Source organism: Mastigoproctus giganteus, chromosome 11 (assembly GCF_048544385.1).
Source record: "Mastigoproctus giganteus isolate SK-2022 chromosome 11, ASM4854438v1, whole genome shotgun sequence".
In the NCBI taxonomy this organism is placed as follows: Eukaryota; Metazoa; Arthropoda; class Arachnida; order Uropygi; family Thelyphonidae; genus Mastigoproctus; species Mastigoproctus giganteus.
This window is the reverse complement of record NC_143585.1, coordinates 101,942,998-101,958,308: the sequence shown is the minus strand read 5'-3', so window position 1 is coordinate 101,958,308 and position 15,311 is coordinate 101,942,998. Positions and strand designations below refer to the sequence as shown.

At 35.0% G+C, this 15,311-nt stretch overlaps 1 protein-coding gene across 1 annotated transcript in view; it reads left to right on the top strand.

The window, feature by feature from the left end:
- Positions 1–15,311, top strand: part of Sec8 (exocyst complex component secretory 8) — a 416,647-nt gene that overhangs the window by 197,161 nt on the left and 204,175 nt on the right. The window contains exons 13-15 of the mRNA XM_090385352.1: positions 3,248–3,334; positions 5,261–5,330; positions 11,984–12,047. Coding sequence (XP_090241478.1) covers positions 3,248–3,334; positions 5,261–5,330; positions 11,984–12,047 — 221 coding nt within the window. The remainder of the gene's footprint in view (positions 1–3,247; positions 3,335–5,260; positions 5,331–11,983; positions 12,048–15,311) is intronic.

Here is a 15,311-nt window from a genome sequence, read left to right as displayed (position 1 = left end):
TACGTAAAGGTCCGATCTGGTTTGTCCTGCTCTTCTTGGCATTTATATATGTGAAGAATTCTTTATCCCCCCTCTTTGCTCTGTTTGCTAGTGATTTCTCATAAACTGCCTTTGCCTGTCGAACCCTTTTCTGTGGCTCTATTACACATCACCTTGTAGCTGTTATAGGCTTCAGTACTTTTTATTGCTCTGTAACTTTTCCATGCCACCTTTTTCTGCTCAAGTAATGTGGCAACTTCACTATTCATCCAACTTGGAACCCTTCTCGTGGAGTATTTTTTTAATGGTATATATGCATTCAAGGCATCTGTGATTAATGTTTTAAAAGCGTACCACAGTTCAATTGTATTCATTCTCTGCGCGATATCTACCCAGTTAATAGAGGCCATGTAGTACCTTAAGGCATCGTAATTTCCTTTTCTGAAATTAAAACCCATTCCTTTGCCTTTTACTTCTGCTACCTCTCTCGTCATCATCCACCGTAGAACTCCATGATCACTTCCTGCTACTGGTTCCTCTACTGTCAGCCCTGTTATGTCATCTGATTCATGGGTGATGATGAGGTCTAGGATATTCTTTTTTCTAGTACTTTCCCTGACATGTTGATACAAATAACAGTCATCTAGTTGATTTAAAAATTTTGTTCCCCATGTCGAGTTTCCTTCCCATTTACTCCAATCAATTAGAGGCAAATTGAAATCACCCATAATAAGGCATTGACGCTTACTTGCCCATTCCATTTGCATGTAGAGGCTTTTGTCATAGTCTTCACAGTCACCTGGTCTGTAGATTACTCAACTCAGTGCTGATGGGATTCTTCCGCTTGCTCAGATTTAGGACCTGAGGGGGCATAGATTCAAATTGAGGAAAGACAATTGTAGAATAGATGTGCAGAAGTTTGCGTTCAGCCAGTAGGTAATTGATTTCTGGAATAGACTTCCATCCGTTGTTGTGGAAGTTGATAGCTTAAATAAATATAAGGCTGAACTAGACAAACATTTGGAGTGACCAGATGGGTGAAATGGGAAGTTTTTTTTTTTTTTTTTGGCTGATGCTGTATAAGCTTGCTTTCTTGGATCTATGCCTCAACTAATGCTAATGCTTATAAAAAAAAAAAACGGGAAAATGAAAACAAACATTTTCTTTTACATATAACAAGATATGGAAAATGTAACACACACTAATTTTTCTCGAATCACTCAGTATGGCCTGCGAAACAAATCTAACTTTGAATATGGATCCTCTATGGGAAAATGTTGAATACCACTTGTATATTTCAAAGGGACAAGACCTGGAGTGTTAGGTGTGTAGTTATGATTGTCTGGTATTATAGCAGATAGCCAAACAAGTTGTATGAGATCATCAGTAATAGCAACAGCATCTTTAACAGCCAGGTCCATGTAATTAGAAATTTGAAGTTCGTTGGAGTTGTGAAGATTGGTGTTACCAAGGAAGATTACTCAAATCTTAAGTAATTAGGAAATTTAGATTGGAGAGGGTAAAGTTTCAAAGAAAGTAAGAAATGAAAGCAAAAAATAAATTTTATAGAATGGTGTAAAGAGGTTTTTAACTAGAGGACATCAAGAAAGAGATTCCACATTAGGAAGTCTCTAATGATGAAGAATATAAGTACAGATATTCTTTACTGTATTTTAGAGGAGCTTGAAAAGTTTTTAGTCCATTATTAGAAGGAATGCTGAAAGTTGCGAAAACTCATTTATTTTGTAACATAGTGTTCCCTCAAGTCAGCACACTTTCTAGCATGATCCACTAGTTTTTGTAACCTGCTCAAATAAAATTCAGATTTTGACTGCATCTATCACAGCATTGTCAATGTGGAATTTCAGTCTTTTCAAGTTCTTTTTGAGATTTGGAAATAGAAAATACTCCATGAAAACTTTAATTTTCTGAAACTCTAATTTTCCATTTTTTAAGTGATTAAATTAATTTTTAATAATTGGTAAAAAAATTCTACATTTAAAATAATAAATACATTTTTATTGTATTAATGTTTTATCTTATTGATTTATATTTTAGAGTTGACTTGCTTTTTAACCCTCTAATCTTCATGTGGATATACATATATACATATCCAACACAAGGAAGGGTATTGTTCTACACTTTGTTAGTTTTCTGTGTCCTGTCCTATAGCATTACCAGTGATTCATTGTTGTTGTTGTGCATTGTTTGGTGACCAGCCTGCAAAAAACATTTTAAAGCTCTTACTACATGGTAAGGAATATGGCCCATACTGTATAATAGAAGAGATGGGAAGATGTTAGAGCTTTTCTCTGGAAACCAAACATGGTTTCTGATACCTTAAGCCATCATTTATCAAAGTTGTAGTATTGCAATGAATGATGGGAGTCATCTACCAACTAGTACTGTCTGGTATCATAGGGAGTTGTCCATTCCTTTTTGTGGTGCAGACCCCACATTTGTATCCTTGCTTATGTTATTTCACACCTGGGTGGGGCATTGCATATGGAGGATATATCCAGGGTTACCAACAATCCTCTCAGTATAAAGGTGCAAGCAGAGGATTTGGTTATTGCAAAATGACATATTTTTCCAAAATTTGACATGCTTTGCTTCCAATTGAGACCCAAATATCAGCTCCATCAACATTTTAGACTTTCAAGTGCTGGCTTTAGCTCTCATGGAAGAATATCCATGACTAACCTCATATACTCCTTACATTATATGTAGGCAGATCCATACATTCCATTATTTTTCTCAGATATACTTGGTAGATGACTTTAATCAACCGGTGAAATACTACCACTTTGCTTATTGGAGGCTTGAAGTGGTGAAATCCATGTTTAGTCTCTAGAGCAAAGTTTCCGGCATCCCCCCCCATACTTCTCCTTCAACCCATGCACAGTACTAAGTACTATAGGTTTTGATACCTTTCGTGTTTGGGGTTTTCATAAAAAAAAGAAAAAAATTTTTGTGATTGTAAAATTCAGATTGAATTATCTTCTATTTTTATTACTGAAAAATTACTTCCTTATTTAATCAAGAATCTGTTTTATTCACAATACTTATCGTACCTTATTTAATATGGAACAGTCATGGCAAAATCATTATGGCTAAATTATGCTTCCGTGGCTTTGTTGGGAGCAAAGTTGCTTTATGAATCCCTCTATTATTTGTGAAAATTTCTTTAATTTTAATTATATGACATTAAAAAAAAAAAAAAAAAAAAAAAAAGGCAATGAATTTTGTTATTCATTATGTTTTTTAGTTTGCACTTTTCCGGTTTGATAGCTCTTCGCATGCAATAAGTATGAACATATATATACAGGAACAGCGAGCAGCAATGAGAGAAAAGGTTTGTAATTATTTTTTGTTGTTTTCTTATAAATAATTATCAGTTAAATTTAATTTCAAAATTAAGGTTATTTAATTAATCTTGAAATCATATAATTTAATAACAGCTTAATTTGTGAGCTAGATGGGATAATTTTTATCTAGTGGAATTAGTAAAATATTTGAATAAGGACATAAAATTATTGTATGATTTATTAAATTATGATTTTTTTTTTTAAATTTTGTATCCACATCAGTTGAACAGTGGAAAAATGATTACCGTTAATATGGAGCGGCCCTTTTAAATAGAGATTTCCAATATTTTTGCATCGATATTTATCTTGATGTCAGAAATAACCTGAAAGAATTTAGGAATTCTTCTGTGGTATGTCCTAATGTGTACCCTTCCCATCATAGCACTTTATAGCATTGTATCTAAAAGTCATTGGTCTGGTGAAAAAAGATGAATATAGATCAGCTGTTGATGCCCATATTGTAAACTCCCAAATCCCTCTCTTTCTCCACCAATTTTAATTCAACCTGACCAAGTGAATAAGTTACTTTTGGGTTGCTATTTCCCCAAATGTCAGATCTTGCATTTTGCTGCATTGAAACATAGCAGTCACTTTTCTGACGACCCTTTGAAGCCTATTCAAGTCATCCTGAAGGGGGTGTTGCTTGTTGTTGGTCATTAACCACTCTCCCATTCTTCACATCGCCTGAAAATTTTGACATCACATCCTCTATTGCTTTGTCACTGTCATTTAAGCAGTGCTCCCAGAACCGATTGTTGGGGAGACCTAATTTCTAATATTAGTCCATCTGAAGAGTAACCATTAATCACAACCCTCTGCCTCTTGCCCTACAGCCATCCTAGAACCTTACTCCATATCCAAAACATTTCAGCATATACAGTATCTTCTCATGAAGGACTGATCTAATATTTTGCCAAAATCCAAATAAATGTCAAAATTATTTCTACATCCAGCTCATGAGTGACTATGTTAAGATTTCTAAGTTAGTTAAACATGATTTTCACTTAACAAAACCATGTTGTGTATCCTTTAGAATTCCATTTCTGTCTAAATGAACCTGTATTGCATTTCATGATTTTCCCTACCGTGGTAGTCAGATTGGCTTGACCGTAGTTACCAACTTTGCTCTTAGAACTGCCTTTATGTACTGGCAGTGTATTTACACCTACCTAGTCAAAGGAACTTCTCCCGATTCCAATGATGCCCTCATAATTAACCTTAATGGTTCAGTGAACTCTCTCACCACGTCCCTCAAAATTATTTGCATATATGCTATTGACTCAAGGAGCTTACTTGTCCTTTAGGCTTGAAATTTTTTCTAATAGACAGTCTTTTCTGTAATTTCAGTCTTACTAATTTTATACTGCTTAGCCTTACTCATACTTTCTGTCATCACTGTGAAGGTTCTTCCTTATGTAAGGATTGATGTGAAGTACCTGCTAGGTTTATTAGCAAACATCAGTGTGGTTATCTAAGACTTATATTCAGTGTTGAGTTCTTCCTAGCCATTAACTGCTTGTATAGTTATGCCTTTTATTGAACATGTTAAGTTAAACTGGATAATATTAAATAAATGTATTTTTGATTTGGTTAGAATGGAAGGCCTAAAAATTAAAAAAAAATTTTTTTTTTATTTTCACTTGTAATAAGTGATAAGAGAACATGAAAGATTGATTCAAAGCATATGTTTGTGATATATCATATCTTATGGTATCTAGCTACACACACACACACACACACACACACACACACACACACACACACACACACACACACACAGATTTAGCATAGTTAGTTGTTATTGGTCATTTGCAATAGCATAGTTAGTTGTTATTGGTTATTAAGTTTTATTTTAACTGCTGTACATTTTATTATTTGACTACACATGTTTTGATATATTTAATTTTCATTAGGGAGAGATTGATGCATTTGATACAGAGGAGCAATTTTTTGTATGTCAGCCCTCTACAAAAAATATAACAGGTAAGCATTAAAATAGCCGTTTGATCATATAATAATGCAAAAAAAAAAAAAAAGAAAAAAAAAAGAAGATTCTGAAAATTAGTTTTTTACATGACTGAAGATTTCAGTTAAGGGGACACACATTTCACTGTAATAACATAAAAACCCACAATTCCAGCTATTGGTATTATTGCAAATGCAATAAGATCAAGTTTGCACTAACAGAAAATCCCAATAAACCAGAAACTGCAAATTGTTTTTATTGTTTTATGGTAGTGACCTCCAGAAATGTGATTTAGTAAAGTGAGAGCTCGTGTGAGGTGGTGGTAGTAGTAGTAGTGGCATGTGATGCATGAAAGCAGTGTATGAGCTTATGCAGCATCAGCCAAAAAAAAAAAAAAAAAAATCACACAACCATTCCCTCTAAATGTTTGTCCAGTTCCTAATTAAATTTATTTAGCCTATCAACTTCCACAACGGCAGATGGAAGTTTGTTCCAGCAATTAACCACCTGCTGGCTAAAGGCAAATTTCCGCACTTCTATTCTACATCTGTCTTTCCTTAATTTGAATTTATGCCCCCTTAGGTTCATAATCTGAACAAGTGGAAGAATCCCGTCAGAATTCAGCTTGCTCAACCCATTCAAGGCCTTATACACCTCAATCAGATCACCGTGCAGGCTAGTCTCCAGCCATTGCAATTTTCAGCACTTAAGCCTGCTAGCTGGGTGGGTAAAGTGCCTGCCTGGCAACCCAAATGTCACGGGTTCAAATCCCGACTTGGGCTTGGATCAGAGTAGAAAATACAAAAACCTTGGGAGGTACATTATGGCCACGGAAGCCGATGCACCAACAACAAACAAAAAAAAACTTAAGTCTCTCTTGGTAAGAGGATCCCTTCATTCCCCTCACCAATCTTGTTGCCCTTCTCTGTACACGTTCAAGCAAATCTACATCTTTCCTAAAATGAGGCCTCCAGACCTGTATGCAGTACTCAAGGTGTGGCCTGACCATTGCCTTATACAGAGAGACAATCACCTCCTTTTCCTTCTAGCAAAATTCCTATATATCATTGACAAAACCCCATGATCTGCCCTGTCTGCATTGCTCAGAAAACTTCATATCTGACTTCACAATTACTCCCAGGTCTTTTTCATTTTCTACCGCCTTAAGTGTAGTACCACACAGTTGCTACATTTCTCTGGGGTTAATTGTACCCATATGCAGTACTTTGCATTTGTCAAGGTTAAACTTCAGGTGATAATAGTGCCTTAACCCTGTGGAGTTCTTTACAGAAACTTTCATTTTGACTGTTATCATGATGCCACTAAGAGGGCGCCTCCGTAGCCAGGTGGGAAGGAGCAGCAGTGCGTAGCCCACGCTTCTTGATTAGACCGGGGTTCAAGCCTGTCACCACCAAATACGGAGGATGCGGAAAGGTCAGGGAATGACCACCGCATATTCCTGGAGCAATATGACCTTAGTTGCTAATGCTCCTAAAAACCAATTAACAACAACAACAGCCACTAAGAAAATAAGTGACAGTGGTAATAGTAAATCTACCAAGAAGAGAAAAGCGATAGAGTTGGATCAGAAAATGAAAATAATAAGGATGTATGAAAATGGTAACACGTTAACAAGTATTGCACTAATTTAGATTTGTTAGTGCCAACTGTGAACACAATAATAAAAGACAAAGACGGAATACAGGAAGCGGTGAAGGGATCTGCACCAATGAGGTCAGCTATAATAACCAAGGCTACAATAACACACGTTTTTCTTTTCTTATGTGCCATTCCGGCTACTTCACCGCTGTCCCCAGATAAAGTTTTTAATTGAACTAATTAAAAATATATAACTAATATATAAAAAATATATAACTAATTAATCAAAAAATACATAACTATTTTTCTTCATTCTTCTGAGGATATTATGTGGTTTTTGTAATTTTGGCATATCAGGGATATAGCAATATTTTATTAGTCATTCTCGAGTTATGTAAAACTCAACTTATGCAAGAAGCCCTGGAATATATCTCTTACATACGTTGGGAACTTACTGTAATGGATAAAATTATTCAGTGGAACTGTCGAGGACTACACACTACTTTTGATGATGTTCAATATCTGATCACACAGTACACCCCAATCTGTATTTGTCTTCAGGAAATGTACCTTAAACAACAAGATACCCCGAATATCAGGAACTGTTCAGTGTACAGGAGAGACTGAATAGCTGAAGGTATAACCTATGGAGGAGTGGCTATATTAGTAAATGACAGAATACCAACACAAGTGCATATAAATAGCCAGTTAGAGGCAGTTGTAATTAGTACAATAGCATTATCTCTATTAACCATACATTCAGTATACATACCACCAGAAGATGTTTCTTATGAAGACTGAGATGCAGTAATACAACTATCCCTCCCCTTCTCTGTTTGATGGGAGATGTGAATGGACATAACCCTTTGTGGGGATGCTCAGACTACAACAGAAGAGGATGCATCATTGAACAACTATTAGATAATCACAACTCTCTTACAACAGGGGTAGCCACGCTTGCTTCCACTTCCCAACTCAGACCACTATAGCAATAGACCTCACTATATGTATTCCTGCACTTTACACAGCATTTAATTGGGAGGTATTTGAAGATCCTCTTGGGAGTGATCATTACCCAATAATTTCCACACTGGTGGGTGAGTATCCATGTAATACCAGCAGTACTTCCCGCTGGAAAATAGATAAAGCTAACTGGGAAGCATTTGGGAGGAAAGCAGTTTTCAACCCTAATATCATTGAGCACAAAACATTAGATGTTGTACTAGCACATGTCAAAGAAACCATACAAAACGCAGGCAAACTAGATTGTACTGAAACAAGAAAACAACAAAATTGGGCATGGAACCGATTTCGCAGATACCCCATCACATACAATCTGATTCGGTACAAAAGAATGTGAGCAAAAGATTTACTAGGAAACAGAGTCGAAGGGCAACATAGATCCAATTCACTTCTACAATAAACAGGACAACAAATGCTCATATAGTCTGGAATAAAATAAGAAAAATGACAGGTAAATATAGAAATATGCCATCACCAATACTGGTCTGCAGTGGAATCAGTTTGAATGACCAACCATTATTGCAAATACATTAAGTGAGACCATTGCAAAAGTATCAGTGAAAGCTTCATACCATCTGGAATTTCTGATCCAAAAAGAAAAAGAAAAGCATAAGATTAAATTTAAATCAAAAGGTAATGAGCCCTACAATCAACAGTTCACAATAAATGAACTGTTGATTGTAGGGCTCATTACCCTACAATCAACAGTTCATTTCTATGGTTGTCTTTGGTTGTCCACAGCCAGGCCAAGTAAAATTGCATGGATAGGGAAAAAAAGAGGTAGTAACGGCTTTGAAAAATGTGCCTGTTTCATTTGCTGCAGATGGTAGTAATCAAAGTGATTCTTAGCTATATCTCATTGTGATGACATTTTGTAATAAAAGAAAAATCATCAGATTGAAAGCAGCTGCCATCTAGTGTCAAAATTGGTAGGTGACTCTACAGTATATGGCAATGGGCATCTTCTTCTGAACAACCTAAAAGCATATGGGATTCATCAAAAACTGTTACAATGGCACTTAAAAACTGGCACTTAATATTGATGATGCACCTGTTATAGTAGGACTGGAAGTGGAAGGTATCACAAGAGGAGATTTAGCACTTGATGGTGATAGGTGGTCCTTGTCATCTTAATTTGTATGCTGAAAAGATATACATGCCTTCTTGTGAATTGGGTAAAATTTATTACTGTCCAGAAAGAAGTGCTAAAAGGAAAGATAAATTTAAGAAATTTCAACTTATGCATGCCAGTTCAACTAAAGTAAAAAAGGTTTTGAAGCATCTGCGCACTCATTGACTGTCTTTGGTTAAATGTGTAACTAGACTGGTAGAACAGTGGCAGTGTTTGACAAGTCTATTTAAAGTGGTCAGAAAAGCCATATGAGCACTTTTCAGTTACCAAATTGAAAAATGTAACAAATGATTGCTAGTAAGTGGCACTGAGTCATGTTAAAATCCAATTTATGATCGAAAATGCAAACTTTGATAAAAGCAATCCTAAACAGGACAAGCAAGCAAGTTGACAATTCTAGACATGTTATCATAACTCATGCAGAAAGTTTGTCACATTTCTCTATTCTGACTTGAATAAGACAATTTTCTTTTTTGTTTTAAATGTTATGTTATGTGCCAACTTTTGAAAATAACACAGCTCTTTGATCCAACTATACTGAAGTCATTCTTCCTAGATACATTGAAGAATGTTATGTGCGCATTTCTTTTACCACTAGTTTTCAAACATTCACATTCCACTTCTATTTTGGAAATAGATTACTATAGCAGACTAAACCAGCAGGATAAGTCCGACTTACTCATAGGTATATCTACTGCCGTGGTCATGAAAGTCTAAAACAAGGGGAGAAGGTTCTTTTGGTTTTCTCAGTGGGGAAATACTTTGATTACATGGTGACAACTTTCCATCGATCGATAAATGCTTTCCATTGGTAAATCTATAAATTTCATCAATTGGCAGTGCATTATTGTGTGTGTGTGTGAGTTATTTCTTTATTAGAATACATCCCATTTGTACAAATTTTGTAGTTGATGTAGAGTTTAGGTTGCATATAAATAGTTCATTGGTAAATGGAATACAGTCTAAATTTATTACTTTCTGTGGATTTAGTTTAATTCCTATTTAATATTGAATCACTAATTTAAGCATATAAATAATGCATTAAGAGTTTTACAAATTGCAGTTTCTAAAAGTTGACTGGTAGAGTGGTGCTCAAAAAAATTGCATCACCTCATTTTTTAATTTGTTTTGTTGTTATACTGGCAGCTGATCTTTTAGAAATAGCTGAAAGGACATAAATAGTAATAATAATATGTATATGAAACTGTTAATTGCAGAAAATTTACTTCTATACCTTAGGAGTAAATATACAATAAAATAAGTACTTTTCTCCAAAATAACAGAATGTTACTTATGATTCATATAATAAAGATTCCATGAAAGCAGTGATTTTTTTTTTTTTCATTGCTTTGTTCAGACAACAGGCAGCTATATAACCAAAAAACACACCAAAATGCTTACTAATATTTTGTTGGCCCTCCTCTTGCTTTGATGACTGCTGAACATTCATGGCGTCGACTGGATTAGGTTCTGAATGTATTTCTGGGAAATCGCATGGTACCAACCATGGATTAATGTTTCCTGCAACTCTCTAAGTGTTTTTTGGTTTCTTTTTTCATTACTGAAACACCCATTTTGTTCCAGAATTTTCAATTGCATTAAGGTCTGGACTGTTCCAAGACCCTGTTGTTGTGCTAATTGGTTTATCCTTCAACAATTTTTGCACCCACGGGCAGTAAAGACAGTGAAATAAATTACATTTATTTAAGCAAGAGTGTGATGTTTCATAAATTTAAAACCTTTTCTAATTTTATGAAGTAGTATTTACAGTTTTGGTTCTATGATATGGAGCAATGGAGCAGAGTCGTCCTGAAAAATGCAAGTGGCAGCATCTCCAACTGTGAGATGCTGTGGGAAGTAATTTTGTCTCAAGGATGTTCTTATATATATCTTAGCATTTAACTGTACCTTTCACAAATTCAAGACGACCAACTCCTCTATGAAATGCAGTCCCAATCATTTGAGATGCAGAAGTTTCACTGTGGAGACAATACAGTCAGGAGGAAATTCTTCTGTTGTTGCTGGTTGTTTGAACCATGCAAATTGAATTTTGATTCATCAGAGAAAATAACACATTTTCACTGCTCCTCAGACAAACTATCATGCTCTTTTGCTCATTTAGATGCTGGGCTTTCATTTTTTGCATCAAAAAGTGCCTTTTTTTTTTTTTTTTTTTGGGTAATATGCTACTAATCCCAATGAGAAAAGGCATCTACACACTGTGCATATTTAGCTTTACTCCTCTATGCCATGCTGTTTTGAGATCTGTAGGTGAGGGTCTTCTGTTTTGGACACAGAACGACCAGAAATCTGTCCTGTGCTTCATGGACGTCTACTTCCTTTCAGAAAGTTCAGAATGCCAGTTTCTGATAATTTTTGTAATAAACATGCCACTGTTGATTACATTGAATCCTTTTAGCTATTTCATGCATAGAATGTCCCTCTGTATTTAATGCAGCAGCAAAACTTTTCCTGTGTGGTGTTAATGAGCTAGACAGGCATTTGGAGTGAATGTGTGGGTGAAATGGAAGGGTTTTTTTTGGCTGATGCTGCATAAGCTTGCTTGCTTGCTTGCATCATAAGCCTAATGCTAATTGTGAAAACTTATCCATTGCAATAGCACAGGATACTGGGCTCGTGGCATATGCACTGCATTTATACTGTCAGTAGGGTGATGCAATCATGTATGGCAGGTGACATCATCCATGAAAACTTGATAGAGATGAATGATGCAATAGGGTAATGCTATTACAAAACATACATGATATATTGCCAAAATTCACAGAAATTTGGCTGAATTTTGCAAATGATGCAATTTTTTTGAGCACCACTATAATTGTCTGTTAATGGTAAAATTATTGTTTTTAAACAGTAGAGATTAATATATGTATGTGTATTTTAATAACCCCCCAACAGTTATTTTCAAGCCACTGATGGTATTTACGGGAGAAATAGAAGAAGCTCTACACCTTGAACCAGGGTATGTATATAAAAATCAGCCATTCTGTAGTGCTTGGCATTTTATTTATATATAAAAGTTAAATAAATATATATTGTTTCAGTTTATTTGTTTGAGCCTCTTGAGAGGACTTTGGAGAACAATAAGTGAACTGGCAATTTGAATAATTAAGAAAGGAAACCAAACTTTCTCTACCTGTATGAAATGGATATTTTTACCCAAAAGTTATGCATTCATTTCTACATGACATGCACGTTGCCCTTAGGCAGTGTTTCGATAAGTATTACTTTGTTTCATTTTTAAATACATTCATTATTTTGTGTGACTATAGATTGAAATGGTGGATGAGATACCAAAACATGTTTATATATGACTGTAAGTACCTCTTAATTGCTTTTTATTATTATTTTTTTAAATTTCTGTAACATAAATATACTACAGAAATTTTATGTGCATGCCTTACAAATACCCATTTACTCACATCATTAGAGATGATGCATATATCTCTGAAATCTTCTCACTGCTATAGGGAAAATACACCTACCCTCCCAAATTATAGTACATTGATAAAATAATTATACTTAATATAATCTGACAGGACAAATGGTCACATAAACCTTGTGCCACAATAAACATACCGTTACAATACTTTCTGCCAAGGATACCTTCTAATGTACACTCCAGCTTTAATACAAATTTATATTGTTTACAAATTATTAGTAAATTAATAAGAGGAGTAAACCTCAATATAGTACGTGGAACACTTCCGTATGATACCCTCCAGAAATTAAAACGGAAAAAACGAAAAAATCGACAACTTACCGGTACATTAAAGTAAAATATAAATAATTAAATAAGCAATTTAACACAATTCAAAATCAATTCAAAACAATTAAAATTCAAATTAACGCAATTAAAAGAATCTAACGAAAATATTCAAAACGATTTTCCTTCCTGAAGCTGACAATGCTTTTCGACCGACTGTCGTGATCACAGGAATGAAAATTACCGAATCAGGCTAAACCTGCAACTTAAATAGTGATTATGTCTTCGCGCATGCGCGTAAAGGTCCACGCATCGGAGATCAAATATGGCCGCCGAACATTAACAGAATTCTCGTGTAATTTAATTTCAACGGTTTCTGCAATTAATAGTCGCGTATAATTACGTTGAACGTTAAGTATTTTGGCCTCGTTAAATAAAAAAGTATGTTTTTCGTTAATGGCATGAAAGGCTAATTCTGACGCTGCTGAACGAGAAGCACGAACTGAGGCTTCGTGTTGATTTACACGAATATTAAGAGAAAACCGCGTCGAACCCTGGTAAGACGAGTCGCAATCACCACAAGAAATGTTGTATACTAGATCATTAATTTGTGTTGCGAACGCGGAAAGAACCGAGCGATTGTTCAGTATAGTGTGTAACTTCCGTATAGGCCTAGCTATAATTTTAAATTCGGTATCTTTAAAGAATCTGTTAAGCTGTTTGTGCCACTGTTCAACATATGGGACAGAAATAAAGTATTTTTTGATATTACTATTGTTGATTGGTGTAGTATTTTTTATCCTATCCTTAGCTTGTACCCTAATTCGATTTATTGTGTTAATGGGATAACCCCTGTTCAAGAATCTGCTAGTTAATATTTGTATTTCTGAGTCCAAAGCAGAATCCGTCGTTGAATATTTATAGGCATTTAGAAATTGATTAAAGATAATCGATCTTTTGTAGGTGAACGGGTGGTAGCTATTATAATGTAGAAGCATACCGGTGTTTGTGGGTTTTCGATAGATGCTAAATTGTATTTTGTTCGAGTCCCGGGTAAGCGTGAAATTTAGAAAGTTTAATGACTTAGTATCCGTATCTTCCCTTTCCAATGTAAATTTGAGACAAACAGCTTAACAGATTCTTTAAAGATACCGAATTTAAAATTATAGCTAGGCCTATACGGAAGTTACACACTATACTGAACAATCGCTCGGTTCTTTCCGCGTTCGCAACACAAATTAATGATCTAGTATACAACATTTCTTGTGGTGATTGCGACTCGTCTTACCAGGGTTCGACGCGGTTTTCTCTTAATATTCGTGTAAATCAACACGAAGCCTCAGTTCGTGCTTCTCGTTCAGCAGCGTCAGAATTAGCCTTTCATGCCATTAACGAAAAACATACTTTTTTATTTAACGAGGCCAAAATACTTAACGTTCAACGTAATTATACGCGACTATTAATTGCAGAAACCGTTGAAATTAAATTACACGAGAATTCTGTTAATGTTCGGCGGCCATATTTGATCTCCGATGCGTGGACCTTTACGCGCATGCGCGAAGACATATAATCACTATTTAAGTTGCAGGTTTAGCCTGATTCGGTAATTTTCATTCCTGTGATCACGACAGTCGGTCGAAAAGCATTGTCAGCTTCAGGAAGGAAAATCGTTTTGAATATTTTCGTTAGATTCTTTTAATTGCGTTAATTTGAATTTTAATTGTTTTGAATTGATTTTGAATTGTGTTAAATTGATTATTTAATTATTTATATTTTACTTTAATGTACCGGTAAGTTGTCGATTTTTTCGTTTTTTCCGTTTTAATTTCTGGAGGGTATCATACGGAAGTGTTCCACGTACTATATTGAGGTTTACTCCTCTTATTAATTTACTAATATTATTATCAACGTAGAACATATTGAGTATTACAGCTCTGATTCATACTATCTAATTGTTTACAAATGAATCAAAATAAAGCTTGGAAAATGCTTGTTATTGAAGTCCTACCGAACATTTTTTTTTTTTTTTTTTTTTTTTGCCTTCTGCAGTCACCCTTCTAGCTAAGCTATGTAGACTACCAATTCCAAACTGAAAACTCCTCAATTCAAACCACAGACAAATTCTCTTTTATTAGTGTAGATGCCAGCTGCAAAGGAATAGCTCTGCCTGTGTAAATGATAGTACAAATGGGGCCCTTTTTCCCTGCTTCCCTAATGTGCCATAAAACCTTTAAACAACCAACCAACCAGCCCCTGCTCTCATATTCAAATTATGTTTCTGATTTGTTTTAGTTTTCTTGGCCTTGCAAAATCTATTTTGATCATAGCCTTAAAAATTTTCTGTCATTCTTGGCTCTGTAAAACAAACTACCAGCTAGTCACGTCCTGGTATCATCAAGTATAAAAATCTTATTTTATGAGAAATAAAAATAATCTGCTGCTTATGTTATGAAGTTTATTACTTCTGGTGTAGTTTAAATCTATCAATAATTAGTACCTATGTGGAATCCCAAATCTGTA